We start from the raw sequence: 23181 nt of genomic DNA on the forward strand, positions 1-23181 counted from the left end.
TCCACGATCGAGGGTAACCTTAATGTCCCGCGCCGCGGTTACATAAACCTAGCCAGTCAGCCAGCCAGCCAGCCAGCCGGCTGTAGGTAGCCATCCGCGCGCGGATGAGCACGCGGTGATGAAATACACGCGGCAGGCAGCCGCGATACCGTCCAAGTGGTCTTGTATCACCGGATGATCTTGAACTAACACCTTTCAGGGCATATTCCGCCATTTATTACGGACATGAGGTGTTCCAATAATTGCGCAAACGCCGCGAGATTGCCTGCATACGTGTCATCGGTAATCGCTCCTCGCGAGTAGCGCCCCTTCCACGTCGCCCTCGTTCCCCCTCCCCGTGCCCCCGCTCGAGTCTGCGTCTCTTTCTATCCGCCTCGGTCTCTCCGTTAAGAGCTCTCTCTCCGTAGCGACGCTACGCGCTTCTATTTGCTCGTCCGTGGTGGTAGCCGAAGCAGGTAGTAGGAGAAGACGAGAAAGGACGAGCACGAGTGACGAGAGAACAGAGAAGACAAAGAGAGAAGAAGAAGGAAAAAAAAAAGAAAAAAACACGCAGGTACAACCGATACTTGCTGGTACTTGTCATTTCCAGCCGACGGATACGGCACGCTCGTGTCTATTATGGTTAACGCGACTATAAATTACTCGAACGGGTCTATCGCGCCGCGTACGATGGCGGTGGTGACCTCCTCCCGTCGACGGGACGCTAAATTCTACGTGGAACTTGGAATTCATGAAGTGAGGGAGTTTTTTTTTTTTTGATAAATGGACCAAACGCGAGTTTATTGTTTGGAGGAATCTTATTGCGATATCTTTTATGAAATGTAACTTCTACACGGGATCGACGAAGAATTGGAGTTCTGTTGGAGAGTAAATACTCCGAATGGGAGTAAATCGGGGAAATGAAATTTTGTTCGACGATGGGGCTAAGTTTTCCGCAGAACTTGGAATGGACGAAGAAGAGAAGTTGTTAAATAGACAGAACGCGAGGTAATTGTTTAGAGGAACCTTCTTGTGATATCTTTTATGAAGTGTAACTTCTACACGGGATCGACGAGGAATAGAAGTTCTCTTGGAGAGTAAATACTCCAAATGGGAGTAAATCCAGTAAATTCAGAGAAGCTCACAGGATTCTAAACGGGGAAAACGATATTTTTTTCGTCGATGGGGCCAAGTTTTTCGCAGAACTTGGAATCGACGAACAAAAGGAGTTATTAAATAGACAGAACGCGAGCAAATCAATTGGAGTAACCTTCTCGCGATACTGTCTCCATCGACGGGACGCAAAGTTCTACGTGAAACTTGGAACCGATAGAGAACAGGACTCCTCATGGATGATGAATGAATCGAGCGCGGACAGATCGTTTAGAGGAACCTCCTCGCGATACTTCTCTCGCATTCAAGACGCACGTTTTCCATGGAACTTTGAACTGACGAAGAACAAGAATTCTCTTGGGTAGTAAATAGACCGAACGCGAGTATATCGTTCAGAGGAGCTCGCTCATAAAATTCTCAACGATCCCGCGATATTTTCTTTGTCAATGGGGCGCATGTTCTCCGTAGAACTTGAAACCGATGAAAAAAAGGAGGTACAGTAAATACTCTGGGACAGTGAATAAACCAAACGCGAGCAGATCATTCGAAGGAACCTTCTCGTGACACTTCTCCTATATACAAATCTCAAATTTTCCATGAAACTTCTAAATTCTCTCGGATAAATAGACTAAACGCGAGTAGATCGTTTGGAGAAACCTCCTTGTGATAATTCTTCCATATATACAAGTCTCTAGTTTTCCATGAAACTTCAAAATTCTCTCGGATAAATAGACCAAACGTGAACAGATCGTTTCGAGGCACTTCCTCGTGATACATCTACACCCCGGCGCAAGTTCTCCACGGAACTGACGAAGAAAACAAATTCTCTTTTACGATAACTAAACCGAAAGCGAACAGATCGTTTCGAGGAACATCTTCCCTACACTTCTCCCACTAACGAAACGTAACTTGGAACCGACGCGGAACAGAAGTCCTCCCGGACGGTGAATCGATCGTTCAGAGTTACTAAACTCTACTCGCGTTTAGTGTATTTATCCAAGAGAACTTTCAAATTCCATGCAAAACTTGAGACATTGTATACAGAAGAAGTATCACGAGGACGTTCCTCCAAATGATCTACTCTCGTTTGGTCTATTTATCCAAGAGAACATTCAAATTCCATGGAAAACTTGAGACTTGTATACGAAAGAAGTATCACGAGGAGGTTCCTCCAAATGATCTACTCTCGTTTGGTCTATTTATCCAAGAGAACTTTCAAGTTCCATGGAAAACTTGAGACTTGTACACGAAAGAAGTATCACAACGAGATTCCTCCAAATAATCTACTCTCGTTTTCAGGATACCTCGCGTCCCCGTAACGCCCAGCACCGTCGAAGAACACCGCGAACCGCCAACTTAGTGCGTGTCGTTGCGCGAGGCGAACGTTAACCAAAGTTCCCTCTCGTTGGAACGGTGGTCTATTCTGCATATTGTTGCGCGGCGTACGCCGTCGTTTTATGCCCGTAATCACTATTATTAATAACGGGCCGACGGTATCCGATATTATTGCGGACAGCCACGGTTCGATTCGCCGTTCGATAAGGTCACGCGCGTTTACGTAACGAGTGCCCGTTCCATTATTGGCCGGCCGACGTTCGACCACTAGCCACTCGAGCGTGCCCGCTCTTCTTCCCGGGCATTCTTGGCCTCGCGGGGTCAGCCACGGTCCAACCAGGGGAATCCGGCTGCGAATTCGCGCGCCAGCGGATCCGTGCGAATCCGTAGCGGGGTATAACTCAGTGTGCTTGACTCTTGAATGGACCCCGCTTCTTGTAAGGGCTTACGACGACGACGACGACGCTGCGCCCGACACGACCCGTGCTGCAAACCCGACTGAATGGCCGGCACTATATTCGTACGCGTGTAAAAAATCGAATTTATCGAGCTGGAATCCAACCAGATATAAACAATCCGACGATGGCCCGAGAGGCGCGTGCGTTTCGTTTCGTTTCGATCCGCGATCCCTTCAAACCGAAACAATCGAATCGCTGATCAACCAAACCCTTCCGGCTTACCTCGAGACAATAATTGCCCGATCATCGAACGAGGGTTGGTCGCGGGAAATTGTTACATCGCTTGGTTTCACAGTTGCGTCGACTTTGGTCACTTTTTTCGCGAGTTTTCCACGAGCTCGAGACACTTCGGTTCGAAGATACTCGTGGTTGTCGTTTAGAAGATACGAAAGTGGGATCGGGGACTTCCAAAGCGGGGTCGGTGAGCATTTTTGTCGCGAGTCCGGATCGATACGGATGGATCGACCGGTGGAAAGAGAGAAACAGTAGTGGAGAGAAAATTAGTGTTTTTGAATCCGGGGTGGATAATGAGTTTGGGGTTGGTGATGGTTTTATGTTGGTGTAGGCTCGTTGAATGAACTATGATTGTTTTTATTGAATTCTAGATGTTTGCGTGACACTTCTACCGTTCCTCAGAGTTCACGAAGCCGGCTGATACGAGTGAGTGTTCTAAATTGTCTTTGGAAACGTTACGAATCATTTTACCCTTTACCTTTTTACGATCTCGTTATATTTTCGCGATTAGGGCGTCAGAAGGGACGGGACGCGATACTTCCGAGCGTAACTTTCATCTTCCCGCAGGGCTCACGGAACCGGATAACATAACCCCGCAACTGCTCCGGGATGTACTTAGAAACACCGCGGGACGTTCGCCCTTTATTTCTCCGCGTACGTATTCGGTAGATTTTTGCGATTTTTCGCGACCAGGAACCCAGGAGATACGGGAACGTGAAATTCTCGAGCGTAACTTTCATCTTCCCGCAGGGCTCACGGAACCGGGTAACATGACCGAGCGTACCGAGACGCATCGAAAAATATCGTGCAACATTTACACGCACGTGTTCCATCCATACTTTTTTCAGCCATTTTTCGCCATCAGGGACCCAGGAAGAACGATCGCGTAAAAATCATCTCGGTAACTTTCATCTTCCCGCAGGGCTCACGGAACCGGATAACATGATCGCGCGACTATACCGAAACTCGTGCAGAAACATCGCGAAGAATTGTTACCGGTACATTCGACACTTTCTTACCATTTTTCGCCATCAGGGGCCCAGGAGGAACGATCCGCGTAAAATTCACCAACTTGACTTTCATCTTCTCGTAGAGCACACGGAACCGGACAACATGATCCCGTAACCGTACCGAGATGTATTTAGAAATCTCGCGTTGATGTTTCATCGCCGGAAATCGGTATAAATTCGCGATGTTTCGCGATCAGGGGCCCACGAGGGCCGCGTAAAATTCACGAGCGTAACTTTTATCGTCCCGCGGACATTCTCACGTTCTTGGCGGTGGCTGCGCGGGTCTCGCGCAGCCGAGGCGCGGGATCGGCGCGTGTGGGCGCTACTTTACGACGGAAAGCCGAGCAACGCCGATCGTTTTACGCGAAAACGACTTTTTGCCTCCTCCCGCCGTGCGTGCGGTCGAACCATTCGCCTCCGTAATAACGAGCCACGGATGCACGGGACGTAGTCCGGGCCGGGATCACGCGTACGGAAGCTGTCCCGGGATTATTGCCGCGCATCTATTGTGTCGTTGCAATACGCGCGCAATTTCGCCGGCTCTACGGCATCGACTCGAGCCTGTTAATTTCCAATTAACATTCCGACGTGGCATTTTTCCGCGGCCACCACCAACGGCTAATATATTGCTAATTGGATAATGATACGCCACGGAAGTTAATTAAGCGTGATCGACGTGCCGGTTTTGCGGATACGCGCCGCGGATGGGATCGAAATTGGTGAAAATCGTATCGGCGCGATGGAACGTATGCGGAGTACTTAGGGTCACGGTGCGGGGAACAAAATTCGTATAGCGATCGATCGATATTTTCACTTTTATCGACGATCTTTTATCGAGGATACTAATTTCACTTTGACGCGTTTCGAGAAGCTTGCAATTTTTTTTCTAATATTCTGAATGTTCGAAGTTCAAATTAAAATGATACCTATTTAACGTCTCCGCTGCTTTCTCTGGAATACTCTGGAATCGACGAGAGGACGATCTTTCATCGAGGATAATAATTTCAATCTCTCGAGTATCGAGAAGTTTTTTTTTTTTTAACATTGTAAAAGTTCAAAGTCCAAATAAAACGATATCTAACTAACGTCTCTGCCGCTTCTTCGTGACAACTGTCTACAATACTTTGTTATCGACGAGTGGACGATCTTTCATCGAGGATAATAATTTCAATCTCTCGAGTATCGAGAAGTTTTCAATTTTTTCTAAAATTGTGAAAGTTCAAAGTTCAAATTAAAACGATATCTAATTAACGTCTCTGCTGCTTCCTCGTGACAACTGTCTATAATACTCTGGAATCGGCAAGAGGATCTTTTATCGAGGATAATAATTTCAATCTCTCGAATATCGGGAAGTTTTCAATTTTTTGACGTTAGTTAGATGTCGTTTTAATTTGAACTTTGAACTTTCACAATTTTGGAAAAAAATTGAAAACTTCTCGATACTCGAGAGATTGAAATTATTATCCTCGATAAAAGATCCTCTCGTCTATTCCAAAGTATTGTAGACAGTTGTCACAAGGAAGCAGCAGAGACGTCAGTTACATATCGTTTTAATTTGAACTTTGAACTATTACAATTTTATAAAAAAATTGAAAACTTTCCAATACTCGAGAGAATGAAATTATTATCCTCGATAAAAGATCCTCTCGTCGATTCTAGATTATTGTAGACAGTTGTCACAAGGAAGCAGCAGAGACGTTAATTAGATATCGTTTTAATTTGAACTTTGAACTTTCACAATTTTAGAAAAAAATTGAAAACTTTCCAATACTCGAGAGAATGAAATTATTATCCTCGATAAAAGATCCTCTCGTCGATTCTAGATTATTGTAGACAGTTGTCACAAGGAAGCAGCAGAGACGTTAGTTACATATCGTTTTAATTTGAACTTTGAACTATTACAATTTTAGAAAAAAATTGAAAACTTTCCAATACTCGAGAAAATGAAATTATTATCCCCGATAAAAGATCCTCTCGTCGATTCCAAAGTATTGTAGACAGTTGTCACAAGGAAGCGGCAGAAACGTTAGTTAGATCTCGTTTTAATTTGAACTTTGAACTTTCACAATTTTAGAAAAAAATTGAAAACTTCTCGATACGCGTGAGAGTGAAATTAGTATCCTCGATAAAAGATCGTCCCTCGAGTAACGTGGAAATATCGATTGATCGCTGTAGGAGCGTTTCCGCGTCCGACACCGTACAAGCATTTCCATGGATGCGAGACGGATTTGCGCGGTTAATTTAAACGAATGCCTCAGATTAAATAACAATACCGAACGTACGTGACTTCGATGCCATCCGTGTAACGAAGGGGTGCACGGACGATCATTATTATTCCCGGTGAGCAGCTGCAGTCGTGCTCGCAATAATAACAATGTCGGACAAGTATATAATACAGAAAGAGAGTGGCAGCAAACGTGGCTGCGCGACGCCAAGGTCCTTGAGCGCGAATAAGGATTTATCAGGAATGTAGTAGATCCACAAATAAATCGTCGATCCACGAGGAAATCGTTCCGCAGCGGAGCGGCCTGTGTCGAACACGGCAGATACCTTCTCGATAATCGAGCAAATATCGAGCGCGAGTTTACACGATAGACAACCTCGTTAGCGGTCTTCAATCTCTTTTAGATCACTCTCAAGGGATTCTCAACCGCCCCGAGCGTTGTCGAGAAACGGATCAACGAGAACCACCTTCGATACTTTTAACAGTTGTCAAAGTTGTCGACGAGTGCTTTGATTTTAACCACTTGACGAAGTTCTCGAAGCAGTGTCGACGAAAATTGTACGATACGTGTACCTTGTTTCCATCGAGTTCTCCGATCGAAACTTTTACATTGTTTTCGATAAAAGATCGTGTATGCTCTAAAAGAAACAACGAGAGATTTCACTATCTTCACTTTTTTCTCGCGTACACAGAAGTTTTGGTATATTTATATCGTATTTTTACCTATTTCCACTCTTGAAACATTTTCCACAGTTTCTTCGATAAAAGCTCACGCGTTCTCTAAGAGAATCAATCCAAGATTTGACCATCTTTGTGTTTTTCTCGCGTACACAGGAAATTGTAGCATACATACATCGTATTTCTACATACTTCCACGGTCGAAACATTTTTCACATTTTCTTCGATAAAAGCTCACGCGTTCTCTAAGAGAAATAACCCAAAATTTGACCATCTTTACGTTTTCCTCGCGTACGCAAAAAAATTGTAGTATACATATATCGTATTTCTACCTACTTCCACGCTCGAAACATTTTCCACATTCCCTTCGATAAAAGCTCACGCGTTCACTAAGAGAAACAACCCAAGATATAACCATATTTACGTTTTCCTCGCGTACGCAAGAAATTTTAGTATACATATATTGTATTTCTACTCAATCCGACGCTTAAAACATTTTCCAGTTTCTTCGCTAAAAGCTCTCGCGATCTCTCATCGAGAAACAACAGTCGCTCCCCCATCCATAATTTTTCTTCTCGCACACGCAACCTTCCAAAGAAAATTCCCAAACAATTCCTACCCCCTAAGAGCTCATACCCAAAACCTAACCTTAAAGCTTCCCCAGAACCCTAAAAGCACCACTCCCAAGGTTACTCGAGACACGGTGGGTACACAATTTCCTCAATTCCCCGACACTTGATTCTAGACGTTCAATTATTTCGAGCGTGTCCTCTCGGGCGTTATCAAACGGATCGCGTTTGCGAAAGAATCCCCGATCCTTGCGACACCAGCCCCGTGGCCCTTATTTTGAAAACACGTCGAGATCGAAAGACCGCGATGGCGAACAGATGGTCTCGTCGCCGTAACGCCGCCGGTGTATCCATCGTTGGTGTATTCATCGTCGTTGAACGGGCGAGCTTATCGCTGGAAATCGAGAATACTCGACAAAAACCGCTTCGCGCGGTTGAGAACGCAGACGGTCCCGCGATACCCAAGCGTGTGTACACACAAGCGCATCCAGTTGCGGTTTGCACAATACGGCCCCCGTATCCCATAGAAAATCAACGGTTCGATTCTGTCGAACAATGGCCCCCGCGGTCGAGTGTCCCGTTAAAACCGCGATTTTATCTCGATCGGGGGTGTAAGGCGGGAGGAGGCAGCGCGCCGGAAATCGTCCTCGAGGCGGAAACAAACGGAGGAAGGTCTGGCTCGCGAAGGTCGGCCGCGAAATACCGATGGTGTTAAGGTCGACACCGTAAAGAGCGACGCTAGCGTTTGACGACGTCGTCGTTCGATGAATTTAGACGACGACGACGACGACCAGGTTGCGTCCCGAGAGCACGAGCAATTCCATCGCGGCCCGATCGTTTCATTCAGCCGACGCATCGCGTATTCATCGTGCGCCACGGTGGCATTCTAAAGGTTGACTGTGGACGTACACGGGGTAACGTATCCACCGGGACAGGTTGGCCAGTGTTGTTGTTGTTGCTGTTAGCCGACGATCGTTTTAACACCTGCGATAATTACCGGGAAAACACGGCGTAACGTTTCAGGGAACAGCGCCAGGGTACCCGGCGATGACCCGTGCCCGAGCGGAGACTCTTGGAATTCCTCGACGAAGCGAAACGATGGAAACGCCGATTCGGTGCGTTGGCCGACGGCGCGAGCCAGCTAGCGAGCGAATGAGCGAGCGAGTTTACGGAAAACGATTCCGATAAACGGTGTTCGGGGAACGGTATTTCTTTTTTTTTTTTTTTTTTCTGTTAGCGACTCGTGTCGCTGCTCGAGGTGCGTCACCACGTGGAATTCTTCTCGAGTAGGAAAGTGTAGCGTCGAGGGAGACGCGGAGGAAAGTCGTTGGCAATGAAAGAAAATGGAACGGGACTGCGAGTGATAGTCGTGGATTGGAATCGCGAGAGTGGTAGTTGTGGATAGGAATTGAACGAGTGATAGTTGTGGGAAGGGATTGAACGAATAATAGTTGTGGAAAAGAATTGAACGAGTTATAGTGGTGGAAAGGAATCGCGCGAGTGGTAGTTGCGGAAAGGAATTGAACGAGTGATAGTTGTGGGAAGGAATTGCGCGAATGATAGTTGTGGATAGGAATTGAACGAGTGGAAGTTGTAAAATGGAGTTGCACAGGTAGTAGTTGCAGAAAGAAATTGCACGAGTGATAGTTTCAGAACGAAATTGCGCGAGTGATAGTTGTAGAAAGGAATTGCACGAGCGATAGTTGTGGAAAGGAATTGCGCGAGCGATAGTTGTGGAAAGGAATTGAACGAGTGATAATTGTAGAAAGAAATTACGCGATCGATAGTTGTAAGATGGAATTGCGCAAGTGATAGTTGTGGAATGGAATTGCATGAATAATAGTTGTAGAAAGGAATTGCACGAGCGATAGTTGTGGAAAATAATTGAACGAGTGATAGTTGTGGAAAGGAATTGCGTGAGTGGAAATTGTAAAATGGAGTTGCACAAGTGGTAGTTGCAGAAAGAATTTGCACAAGTAAATAGTTTCAAAATAGTGTTACTCGATTGATAGTTGTAGAAAGGAAACGCGCGAGTGATAATTGTAGAAATAAATCACTCGATCGATAGTTGTAAGATGGAATTGCGCAAGTGATAGTTGTGGAATGTAATTGCACAAATGATAGTCACAGGAGGGAATTGCGCGAGTTGGAGCTACAAACTGGAGTTGCACGGGTGATAGATGTAGAAAGGAATTGCACGAGTGATAGTTGCAGAACGATTGCACCGCCAACGTCGCAAGAACAACCCAGTATCTTTTCGCCAAAGTACCCCGCAACTGAAACCCTAAATCTACACAGACTCTCCTCAAATAGAAAACAAATCGTCCACAGCAAAACAACAAATAGTCGACCCGAAACCGAGCGAAACCAAGCACGAAACAGAACCATCAATCTCGAAAGGACAACCCGTGACATCTTTCGGACATCCTCCTCTAAAAATAGCACCAAACCTACCAGAGTGAAACGAACACCACGATGGTATTTCCACTCCGAACCACACCTCTGACTACCGACCCTTTGGTAACTGCGTTCCTTACGGAAACGGAGAAAAGTCCGATCGTGACGTCGAACGAAAGGAATTGAACGTTGGGAATTTCGTCGTCGACGTTATGGATCTCGTAATGTTCAAGGCCACCATACCTGAATCACACCTCTGACTACCGACCCTTTTCGAACTACGTTCCTTACGGAAACGGAGAAAAGTCTGATCGTGACGTCGAACGAAAGGAATTGAACGTTGGGAATTTCGTCGTCGACGTTATGGATCTCGTAATGTTCAAGGCCACCACACCTGAACCACACCTCTGACTACCGACCCTTTTCGAACAGCGTTCCTTACGGAAACGGAGAAAAGTCTGATCGTGACGTTGAACGAAAGGAATTGAACGTTGAGAATTTCGTCGTCGACGTTATGGCTCTCGTGGTGTTCAAGGCCACCGGACCCCGTATTCCCGCGTCCGGTGCTTTCGAGCCGTAGTAGGGTACCCGGTATATCCGTAGTTCGAGGCGGCGCGGCGCGGCGCGTCGCGTCGTGGTGGCTTTTCTCAAGCATCGGCGTCCTCGTTCGGCGACGGGCGCCCTCGGCCCGGACGGCCCGTTAATTTGTAGGGCCGTCGAACCGCTTTTTACCGGCGTAGCCGAGACCGCGAACTCGAGTTTTGACACATTTTGACACGAGGACCACACAGAGCGCTGCTACCCGCGCCAGAAAACATCACTCGCCCCCGAGCGAGCGACCCGAGGGACACCGGACCCACTGCCCGCTGGATCTCCACCGAGACGCCCGATAGACGCGCAAGAACCACGGTCACCGTCTACCGGATAAGTTATTAGCGGTTGCACGGGAAAGAAACCACGCGAATATCAATGCCCAACCACCGGACCTACCCCGTATCCGCGATGTATTTATTACCGCCGATCGACTTTTTCATCGACCCCGACGCGAGCCAGAAGATCACGGCCGAGTTATTGCCTCCGTGCTCGCGTCCTTTACCGAGGGCGAACCAAGGGGGCTCGGTTCTCCTCTCCCCCTCCTCCTCACCTTTTCGTGCCCCAACGTTTTCTTCCAACAATCGCTCGAATCGGCCGAGTCATCCGACGATCCTCGGTGAATATGGATCGCGGCTGACTCGGCCATGTCGTTTTGCGCCTATTGTTAAATATTGGATGAGTTTCGGGCTTCTTGCCCGCGTAGAAGACGTCCAGCTCGAATTTTTGACGAATCGTCCGCTCTCGTCCGCGGGAGAGACGGTTGCGTTTAGGGTCAGCGAAGCAACCCCTCGTCGTACGACGATGCTGGTTTTTAATGGTGGTGTACTTGGCTCGGTTGGGGTTAATTTGGTGAGATAGGCGAGAAGGAGATGGAAATGTGGCTTGGAGAGGTGATTGATATTTGGTGGATGCAGAAGAGAGGAATATCCAGATCGGGAATAATTGTTAGAAGAAACGAGAGTAGAAGAAACGAGAGTAGTTAGTATGTGAAAATTTAGTGGTGCTTGACGTTTGGAGAATGCAGAACAGAGGAATGTCCAGATTGGGAATAATTGTTAGCTTCGTTATTGGACGATCGAAGGTGAGTAGAGGAAACGAGAGTAGTTGGTATGTAAAAATTTAGTGGTTCTTGACCTTTGGAGGATGCGGAACAGGGGAATCAGATCACGGTCCAGATGAAGAATAATTGTTAACTAAGTTATTGGACGATCGAACAACGTTATTCACGTAATTTTCATACGTGAAGATTTAGTGGTGTTTGACGTTTGGAGGATGCAGAACAGAGGAATGTCCAAACTGAGAATAATTGTTAGCTTCGTTATTGGACGATCGAAGGTGGGTAGAGGAAACGAGAGTACTTAGTAAGTGAAAATTTAGCGAGTAAGTGTGGTCAATACCAGGAGGAAAATTCTTCGTTCGGAGTGTATTAGAAAATTTTTATTTGGAAATTTTTATTCTTTACCACTGAATCTCCAGAAGCAATTTTCCTACATTTATCGAGTACCATTTACGGTAATAATGACACCTTTTTCGAAAGGTGTGGTTCAGCGACTTTGAACTAAATTATAACAAAAACACTTACAGTGGTTGGTATTGGGTGGACCTTCCTCTATACCAGACGAGGAAAAATCTCTTTCTTTCTAATCTTTTATTTGATTTTCTTTCGTGTAAAGTTCAGAGTACGTATAAGTTTCTCCAAATTTAAAATCTCTCTAATTATCTAAATGTACTCTTTCGATTTTCTCATGTAACACTTCGCCAATTTCCAAATACAATCTTAAATTTCTCATTCACCGCCTCTTTAATTTCCAAATTGAATACTTCTTTAACTTACACATTTAACACTTTCTCCAAGTTCCAAATTCGATACCCCTCCAATCTCCAGATCCACTACCTCACCATTTCCAAACGCGACAACGTCTCCGATTCTCGAACACCCCTCCGATTCCCAAATTCGCCACGCCCATTTCCAAACGCAACACCTCTCCGATTTTTCGGATTCAGTACCCCTCCAATATCGAAATTCAATATCTCTCCAATTTTCGTATTGAACGCCCCTACAATTTCCCAAACAGTACCCCGTTCTTGGTCGTTCGTGGCCCGAAAAGCGCCAACGTCGAAAACACAGAGTTCGGCTCCCTCGATGCAATCACTTTCGACGTTCGATTCGCCCCGCCCATTTAATTTCCCGATTACCAACGAAGAAATCCGACACCGGGTTTCGTACGCGCGAGATCCGAACGTTCCCGACAGACGCACCGATATCCATCGAAAACGCTGACGAGCCGTTTCAACGATCCGTTGTTAATTCCACGACGAGTAGGGGCGCAGAGGAGAGCGACCAACGATAAATCAGGATTTCGCGGGCGAGTCTCGGGGTCTACGCGGAAATCACCGCGGGCGTTACAAGCCGTTTCCATGCTTCCCGGGTAGGAATTTAAATCTCTCGTTCCCGCGCACGCGGTCTGCGTTGATCGTCCGAGTCGCGTTTTCAATGGAAAATTCGCGTTACAAAGATCGAGTAGAGGGTGGGTACAGGGGGGCGTGTGTGCTCCCGGACCCCCGTAGACGCCGCGAATTTTACAGAAGCGATTCTCCGACTCGGTGCTCACGAGACGCACCGACGTCTCCGAACCGTCGTCGAGACGGCGCGCGTAAGCGTCGTCCAGGGTCCCGTGGACGCTCACGGCCGAATAAACATAAATCATCGCGGCGTCTCGAGAAAGCGGGGAGGCCACGGCCATGGCGGAGGACGTGGATGTCGCGGAGCCGTTGTCCGAACGTTTCAGTAAGAACCGTCGATCTAGCAGGAACGCGTGGCGTTGACCCCGGCCCGTGAATCGAACGGCGTTCCCGGGGACTCGTAACAGAATCGCCACTGACCTCAGGCAGGTACGAGGTGTTAGACAAACAGCTGGGCCCGAGCGCGCACAAAGACGCGTTTTATACGCTCTCGGGGCCTGCGCCGAGTATTACATACGGCTCTCACGAGGCCCTAACCAACACGTACGCCGCTCAGGAGAAGAGAAGGACGAACGGCGCACCGTGGAAAAAGGTGGAGAACCCGTGATGTGGGGAGGAGACGGTGGAGACGGTGGAGACGGTGGAGACCAACGGAGCGAAGAAGAGAGACGATCGTGGAGGGAAGCGAGACGCCTAGCCACGGACCAGAGAAGAGACGACGAGATGGGTGTATGTAGGAACGTCGAGTACGAGTCACGGAGCTTCTCTTCTCTCGCCTCGCATAAACTGCCAGCTTCTCCTCTTTCTCTCTCGCGTACCACCTTGCGCCGCATTCCAGCATGGTAAATCGCTCGATGCAACGGTCACGTGTCCCACGGATCGAAAATCGACCACGATCCGTACCGTAACGCGGTCCACGGTGACGAGACTCCGGCCGATCACCGAATTCTCCGGCTGCTCGACTCGGTGTGCTCTTCTTCCTCTTCTGCTCGTTCGGGGCGACGCGCTCGCGCGCGCGGAATTTACCTCGCAAGGTTTTCGACCGACGTGGAAACACCCGATGTTCTTCGAGACGGTTCTTCTTTCTTCGGAATAAGGGACATTTTTGGGGTTTTGGGTGACGGATCGTGTTCTTCGTGGCATTTTGTTGCGCTTCGACGACGAAACGGGACGGAGTAAACATCCTTGTTCCGATACGCTTTCTCGATGGTTCGAGGGCGACCAGAGGTTTGGATCAGATCGAAGCAAATATCCGTGACAGTGATAGGTACTTGGTGGACACGTGGACCGGGAAATTCGAGGTTGATGGGGGTTAGGTGACGGTGTTCTTCGTAGAATTCCGCTGGGCCTCGACAGCTAAACAAGAGAGTAAACATTATTGTATCTTCGATGATTCGAGTGCGACGACGGGTATAGTTGTACGGAATCAAACCTCTCTGAAGGTAATAGATACTTGGTGGATACGTTTGGTTGTAATTGGGTCAAGGATTTGTAGCCTAGGCACATGTGAGCTCTACAGTGTGGAACTTTCGAAAGATTAGGTGGTCGATTTTGAAAGAAACGTGGATCGATATACTGTGTGTCTTTGGTTCGCGATCTTAGGATCAACTGAGTCAAGAATTCGTAAACCAGGCATACTTCAACTCTACAGTAGTAGAGATACTTCTAGAGATAGCTCTAGAGATAGCTCTTTTAGACGGTTCTTTCTCTAGAGAGGAAAATTTGGAGTTAGGTGACAGATCGTGTTCTTGGTGGATCTTGTTATGCCCCAGCAGAGAAAAGGGCCAGAGTAAACATCCTTCTTCTGGTACGTGTTCGAGAGATTTAGTTATTGAGCATCAAACACTCGTGGTAATGATAGATACTTGGTGGATACGTTTGATTCGTCATCTTCGGATCAACTGAGTCAAGAATTCGTAGACTAGGTATACTTGAACTCTACAGTGTACTACTGTCAAAAGTGTAGGTTGAAATAGTTCCTTGAGACGGTTCTTCTCTCTTCAACTGAGTCAAGATTTCGTAAACTAGGCATGCTTGAACCCTACAATAGTAGAGATAGCTCTTTCAGACGGTTCTTCTTTCTTCAGAGAAGAAAATTTGGAGTTAAGTGACAGATCGTGTTCTTGGTGGATCTTGTTATGCTCCAGCAGAGAAAAGGGCCAGAGTAAACATCCTTATTCTTGTACGTGTTCGAAAGATGTAGTTATTGCACATCAAACACTCCTGATAATGATAGATACTTGGTGCATACGTTTGATTCGTCATCTTCGGTTCAACTGAGTCAAGAATTCGTAGACTAGGTATACTTGAACTCTACAGTGTAGAACTGTCAAAAGTGTAGGTTAAAATAGTTCTTTGAGACGGTTCCTCTCTCTTCAGAGAGGGAAATTCGAGATGAGGGTTAGGTGACGGATCGTGTTCCTGGTGAAATTCTGTTGGGCCTCAACAGCTGAACAAAAGAGTAAACATTCTTGTATTTTCGATGGTTCGAGTGAGACGACAGGTCTAGTTATACGGAATCAAACCCCTCTGAAAGTAATAGATACTTGGTGGATACGTTTGGTTGTAATTGGGTCAAGGATCCTAGGCCTAGGCACATATGAGTTCTACAGTGTGGAACTTTCGAAAGATTGGATGGTCGACTTTGAAAGAAGCGTGGATCGATACAGAGTGTCTCGAGGTTAAAAAATGCCCATCCTTTCCTCGGTTTCGCAAGGTCTCCGTCAAGGTCATCGCGTGCCTTTCTAAGTTCATCGAGCCAATGTACCGTCTTTGAACGAGTCCAGAGTCGACACCGACGACAATGATACTTCAGTTTCGAAGGAAATCTGGAGTATGTCCTGTGACCAAAGTACAGGAAGCAACGAGTACCGTGGTGTCCATTTCGATAACTTCTAGAACCTTAGTTCGCTCGAAGGTCGCTGCAGATTGTCTCGATGATATTTGGTATCTTCGCGCAACCTTCAAAGCACCTTGGAAAAAATGAGGTAAAAATTTTCGATATTTCGTAGCTTTGTGTAACCTTGGGGAACATAAGACGATCATTTCTTCGCGTAATAAAGAAGAGAGTCACACGGTTTTAACTACTTGGAGAAACGAAGGAAAAATAAAAATTCGTCAGAATCGAAGTCGACCAATTGACAACGCGTCACGATCTCGATTACTGATCCACGATGGAGGAGGGATACCGTGGATCGAAATTTAAGACCGTGAAGCTACTTTTTGGAGCCTATAGTAACACGTAACAGACTCGTCACAGACACTAGCTACTGTAACTCACAGCACGGAAGATACTACACCTAAATCCGAGACAATAGCCCTAATCGACTGCAAAGACATTGGATACACTTCTGAGAACACGTTTACTTCCTCGAGACAGTTTCTCGCTTTTCGTGGGCGTTCTCGAGCTGTTAGGGCAGTATCTAAACGCACAATTTCCCTTCGAGCGATCCACTTTCTTTGCATTCGTACCCGCCGGATGATACTTGACGGTGACACGGATACTAACGTGGCTCCGATTCCCTAATCGAGCTTCGACGATACTTGTCGGTGACACGAGTTACCGATACAACGACTCCGATTTCTCAATCTCGGATCCACGTTGATCGGTCCAAGGTACAAAAACGCGATAGTCTCGCGCAGTAAAAATCCACCGTGAACGCTCGAGGGGGCCGAGTTTCGTTCTCGGAGGCTTACAACACCTTCCCATAAACCAGGGGGAATAAATTCGAATAACTCGAAGATTCTCGAGTTTAACGGGACCGCGGGATCCCTCCCCTCGACTCGGCCGACCTGTATCAATTAAAATACAATAGTGAAGCCAGTGAATATATAACGAAGTGGACGTTACGCAGGACTGGCGCACTAACGTTGTACAAATGGTCGTGCGGGAAACAAGAAGGGAGACAGGGAACGACGGGCTGCAGGTTCCCATGACTCGCCCACGCCGCGAGGAAGGTGCTCGGCGATGTCGTCGTCGCTCGTCGTCGGGGGCATAAAAGTGTCCGGAGACCGAGACCCGAAGATCTCAAGTGCCCGGACCACCTTGCACGCCGCGTGGGCGACCGGCTCGCGAGCAGTTAGCGGAGCTTGCGCAAGCTCGAGATACAACCGAGTCGGTACGGCCGGAAAGACTCGGCTGGGAAAATTAAGGAAACGTGATCGTGAAAACGTGCTACAATTTCCCGTTGTTACTCGCGTTCTCGTAGCTCTACTCGACTTTCCGTTGCTTTTTTTCCGGTGTTTCGAGCGTTCTCGTAGATCTACTCGACGGTGTTCGCGCTTGGACATTTTAAAGAAAATTTTGTCCGAGTGAACAGTAAACGTTACGTAGAGGAACTCCGCGAGAGATTTTTTTTTACATCGGTTTGAAAATCGATCGCGTCTTACGAAATCTTACATTTGTCTCGTTTCGACTCTCCCTTTCACTATGCTTTCTCCGTTACTGTGTCTTTTCGTAACACTTGGATCGGTATTGAGAACACGTGGAAGATGGTCCGAGTGACGACAAGCGCGGCTGAAAGATAAATTCAATTCCGTGGGTAAGGAGTGGGGCACGTTACACCTAGTGTACGAATATATTATAGTACACCCGTTACTTCTCCCGCTCCATCGTACGGTACTGCTTCGTTTCTTACACACGGAACGCTACTTATTTTTCCGGCTACGCTCATCACGACACGTTCGATGTAACCAGAAATTCGTTAACGCGCAACGGTGCAGTTTTGTTCGTATTCACACCGTAAAGAGACAATTCTATTATCTCTGTAGAGATATATCCATTACATTCTACAAAATTTCGTTCGATTTACTTCGTTACTCTGCTTGCAAATTTTTGAGTAACGTCCAAGCAAAATTCGTGTTCTTCTATCTCACGTATTAAATAACACTCGAATTTCAAGACTGAACAAAATCAGGTTCACCTGTTTTGAACTTCATTCTATTCCAGTGAACCTCGAGATACCACGAGGTTCACTAAGCTCATGTAGAAAAAATTTTATTCCATATGTCCGAAATAACTTGATTATTTTCTTTCAATGAAAAATTAAATTTCGAGTAAAATCAAAGTAAAATTCATGTTCTGTGATCTCACGCATTGATTAACAATTGGTGCTCGTTTACATAAAAATCGTACTCGAATTTCGAGGCTGAACAGAATCAGGTACACCTGTTCCAAACTTCCACCGATCTCGAGATACCACGAGGTACGCTAAACTCAGGTAAAGAAAATTCTATTCCACATCTATTAATTCCACAAAGTTCCTTTCGATGCCAACTTATGAAAGTTTCACTCGAAATAACTTTATTATTTTATTTCAATGAAAAATTAAATTTGTAACAAAATCAAAGTAAAATTCGTGTTCTTCGATCTCACCTATCGATTATCAATCCGTACTATTTTATGGGTATCTGAAAAATCACTCGAATTTCAAGGCTGAACGGAATCAGCTACAATTATAATCATATCTATTATTAATTCCACAAAGTTCCCTTCGATGCCAACTTATGAAAGTTTCACTCGAAATAACTTTATTATTTTATTTCAATGAAAAATTAAATTTGTAACAAAATCAAAGTAAAATTCGTGTTCTTCGATCTCACCTATCGATTATCAATCCGTACTATTTTATGGGTATCTGAAAAATCACTCGAATTTCAAGGCTGAACGGAATCAGCTACAATTATAATCATATCTATTAATTCCACAAAGTTCCCTTCGATGCCAACTTACGGAAGTTTCACTCGAAATAACTTTATTATTTTATTTCAATGAAAAATTAAATTTAAGTAAATTTGAGTAAAATCAAGGTAAAATTCGTGTTCTTCTATCTCACGTATCGAATATCAATCCGTACTATTTTATAGGTATCTGAAAAATCACACTCGAATTTCGAGGTTGAACGCAATCAGGTACACCTGTTCGGAACTTGCACCGATCTCGGTGAACCACGAGACACCACGAGATTACACGAAGCTCGGTATATAAATTGTCACGGTCGTTGGAATTTCGTTTACTCGTAAGAGCGATCGGAGCGTCGCGTCTTCTCGCCGCGGCTAGCGACCAGTTGTACGAACACAATGTTCCGGTGAAATCCATTCTGTTATCGGAGTGTAATCCTAAACATACGCGGGGCACGAGCTCGGTCTCGGTCCCGCGCTCGCTTACGGGTATTAATGAACAGGGACGAGAGCCGAACATTAATCTTGCCGCGGGATTCGTAATACCGGCTCGCGCGGGGTTCACCACCCAGGCGATATCTAAAAGCGAAAATCATGCAGTCCTCCATGGACAGATAAACGGGTGATTAGTGTTCGCGGGTAGAGAGCGCGTTTCTAGAACACGCGAACGAGTCGGGTCGTTTCTGTTCCGTTTCGGCCGCGGCGTCCACGAGGTCCCTGTGGGCGTCGAAAATGTTATCCACCGCGCGAGGAACGCCGACAATTAAACACCCGGTGGTTCTTTAAAAATAGTTGACGCGCGTACAACGTTGGCATTAAGCGGATCCACCGTTTTCTCAGAAACGAGTTTCTTTCGCGTACACGCGGCTTGGTACGGCACTTTGTAACAGCGCCTCGATGGACATTGCAGCCGTTCGTTGAAATACGCGCGCGAATTGATACAGCTGATATCGAACGCGCGAAGCGTCCATCGCGGTTTTGAACTATGTCGCTCGGTTGATTGAATCGAGAACGGTGGATCTGGCGTCGCGTATTCGATAGGAGACGCTGTTCGAGTTACATTGTGATTCTTGCGTTCGAATATTTGTAATAACTTTGCGTGTGACGACTTATTGGGAAACTCTATGTATTAGATTCTATTGCTTTTATTGGAAAATCTGGTGTGAGACATTTTATCGGGCTTATTGGAAACACTTGTGTACGATATTCTATCGTTTCTATTGGGGAAGCCTTGTGTATAAAGTTCTATCGTTTTGCTTGGAAAAGCTTACATATTCAATTCGATCGTTTTTATTGGAAAATTCTGTGTGAGAAATTTTATCGGTCTTATTGGAAACACTTGTGTACGATATTTTATTGTTTTTATTGGAGAAATCTATATACGAAGTTTTATCGTTTTGTTTGGAAAAGCCTACATATTAAATTCTATTGTTCTTATTGGGAAAACCTAGATACGAAATTTTATCGTTCTTATTGGAAAACCTTACGTATTAAATTCTACTGTTCTTATTGGGAAAACCTAGATACGAAAATTTATCGTTCTTATTGGAAAACCTTACGTATTAAATTCTACTGTTCTTATTGGGAAAACCTAGATGCGAAATTTTATCGTTCTTATTGAAAAAGTTCATTTTATGAAATTTTATCGTTTTTATAGGAAAACCTTACATACGAAATTTTATCGCTCTTATTGGAAAAATTGATGTACGATATTCTATCATTTTTATTGGAAAACTCTACATACAAAGTTCTATCGTTCGTTTTGGAAAACTCTACATATTAAATTCTATTGTTCTTATTGGGAAAACCTAGATACGAAATTTTATCGTTCTTATTGGAAAAGCTTATTTTAAGATATTTTATCGTTTTTATTGGAAAACCGTACTCACGAAATTTTATCGTTCTCATTGGAAAACCCTACATACAAAGTTCTATCGTTCGTATAGGAAAACCTTACATATTAAATTCTATTGTTCTTATTGGGAAAACCTAGATACGAAATTTTATCATTCATACTGGAAAAGTTTATTTTATGAAATTTTATCGTTTTTATAGGAAAACCCTACATACAAAATTTTATTTTGGAAAGCTCTTATTGGAAAGCTTATTTTATGAAATTTTATCGTTTTTATAGGAAAACCCTACATACGAAATTCTATCGTCCTTATTGGAAAACCCTGGATACAAAATTCTACCGTTCTTATTAAAAAAAACTTATTTTACGATATTCTTTCGTTTTTATTGGAAAACCGTACACACGAAATTCTATCGTTCTCATTGGAAGACTCTACATACCAAATTCTATCGTTCTTATTGGAAAACCCTGGCCACAAAATTCTACCATACCTATTAGAAAACTTAACGAAGTAAATTGTACTCCATTCACAATTTATATCGCACCAACGGTTTTTCTATTCTCGCTAGACCGTCGAGGCGACAGATCATTGGCCTCTGGCGTACGCGAGACAAACATGTACCATTATTCCGCGGTCGAATGAAACGCAATCAGTATCTGCATACATGGATAAACTTTTCAGGCACGTTATGGCACTAAACGTCTACCAGGTCTAACGTTGACCCAATACTCTCCGTCTAAGAGCACGGAGGGGAAGAGAGTGGTACGAGGAACGCGAACGATGCTCGACAAGAGGATCGCGCTCTCTCCGCGTGAGGGTTTCATCGCCGCCAGTACCGGGACGCGATTCTCTTCTCGTAAGTAATTTATCGTTACTATTAAAATATAGCCTGGTCGTCGTCGCGGTGGGTACGAGCCGTTATGGCCGAATATAACCATTTCTATGGGTGCACGAGGCGTCCACCGTGATTTACAATGCCCGGGGAGTTATGACGCGACGTGCCCACACTCGCGTTCACATACGCTTCGTTCTTCGTGCGGTCGGCTTCTTCCCGCGGAATTCTTCGTCCCGAGGGTTCTGTCAATCGCGAGTCCCCTTCACCCGAGAAATTCAATCTCGGCCGTGGAACTCGCGAACAAAGACCAAATATAAAAATATCCAGGAATCCCAAAGGTCACCGTTTTCTTTTTCTCTCTTTTTTTTTTTCTTTCTTTTTTGTCGCGTTCGCGATAAAATGCACTTTCATTTTCTCGACGGAGACAACTTTCTACGATCGAACCGTTCGCGTTTTCCATTACGAGGGACTCGAAGGTTTCCTTGCACGTTGGACGACGAAAATTGATCTTATCAATTATTTCACGATATTCTTTCGTTTTCATTGGAAAACCGTACACACGAAATTTTATCGTTCTTATATATCGTATTTAAGATAGCAACGTCTTAAATAAGTTTCTCTAATCATCAAATGCGATTTTCAAGGTTTGGAAGGATCGACTGAGGCACGAAAATGTGTTTCAAACGTGTTTCTCTCGTGTCGAAGATATTTCTGATACTGATCAACTAGCCGATTTGAGATTTAGTAAATTTTGTTAAATGTAAAATAAATGTACAATTTTCGTCTCGAATTGAGATTACCTCCATTTCTTGGAAAGTTATGTTTGTATTATAAAAGTAAAGTACAGTGCACTACGATTACAATTTCTGGTACAGCTTCGGAATGTTAACTCCTTTATTGTTGGACTAAAGTACCCGAAAAATTCGTAGAATGTTTCCACAAGTGTATTAAACCGAGAAAAAGATTCGATTTAGTATATTGTGTACTTCCTTTTCTTTAAATTTCAAGTATTCCCCGTTCTTCGACCAGAGATCTAAATTTCGTTCGCGTAGAAATCATCGAACTCGATTTTCCGTAGCAGTGGTCGAATCTGCAACGAGTGGAGACCGATCTCGATGATTTTTCTGGTTTTCTTTCGGACGTGGACACGAGGAACCAACCGACAGACACGAACACGGAACATCGATCGTCGCGATCGACGGTGTCCGTCGTGAATCGTCTGGCGTCGTTACGCGTGCGTTCTCGAATGCAGAGGGGTGAAATACGGCCCAATAAAAGGGCACTTTGACACAGTCTCTCGAGCACTGGCTGCCCATTGTTCGGAAGAACGGAACGATCGCGACCGCAAAGTCGATCCGTTCGCCGGCGTGCCGCGGCAGTTAACGCGAAGAGGGACGAGCGAACGGAACAGCAAACTTCCAAGAGGACTTTTTCGCGCCCGGTCGCCGTGGATCGTAAAATCGATCTCGAAGCCGGCCACGGTCCTGTCGACTCTTCCTCGTGATCAAACAAATTCATACGTCCGCGCGCGACGTGACGTACTTTCCACGAAACGACACAATAATGGTATTCTCCCGGAACGCGATCCCACGAGTTTTTGTGGTATGCTCGGTGAAATTGGAGTACTGTTGAGATTGTAAAGTTTCAAATATTTCTGCGTAGCTATCGTGTGTTAACTGATATAGTACAATGTTAAGTAATTTTCTATAAGTTTTTTTTTTCAGTTTTAATGCTGCAAAAATTTTCTTGATAAATTT

At 45.3% G+C, this 23181-nt stretch overlaps 1 protein-coding gene and 1 long non-coding RNA gene across 2 annotated transcripts in view; one reads left to right on the plus strand and one right to left on the minus strand.

Annotated features, from left to right (window-relative positions):
• Window positions 1-23181, minus strand: part of LOC143148609 (uncharacterized) — a 103705-nt gene that overhangs the window by 75384 nt on the left and 5140 nt on the right. The window lies entirely within an intron of this gene.
• Window positions 635-22189, plus strand: LOC143148601 (uncharacterized). Its single transcript, XM_076315088.1, has 3 exons — window positions 635-735; window positions 21271-21445; window positions 22069-22189. Exons 1-3 carry the CDS (start codon window positions 670-672, stop codon window positions 22137-22139), a joined length of 312 nt encoding a protein of 103 aa, XP_076171203.1. The 5' UTR covers window positions 635-669; the 3' UTR covers window positions 22140-22189.

Source organism: Ptiloglossa arizonensis, chromosome 1, assembly GCF_051014685.1.
Source record: "Ptiloglossa arizonensis isolate GNS036 chromosome 1, iyPtiAriz1_principal, whole genome shotgun sequence".
NCBI classification, from domain to species: Eukaryota; Metazoa; Arthropoda; class Insecta; order Hymenoptera; family Colletidae; genus Ptiloglossa; species Ptiloglossa arizonensis.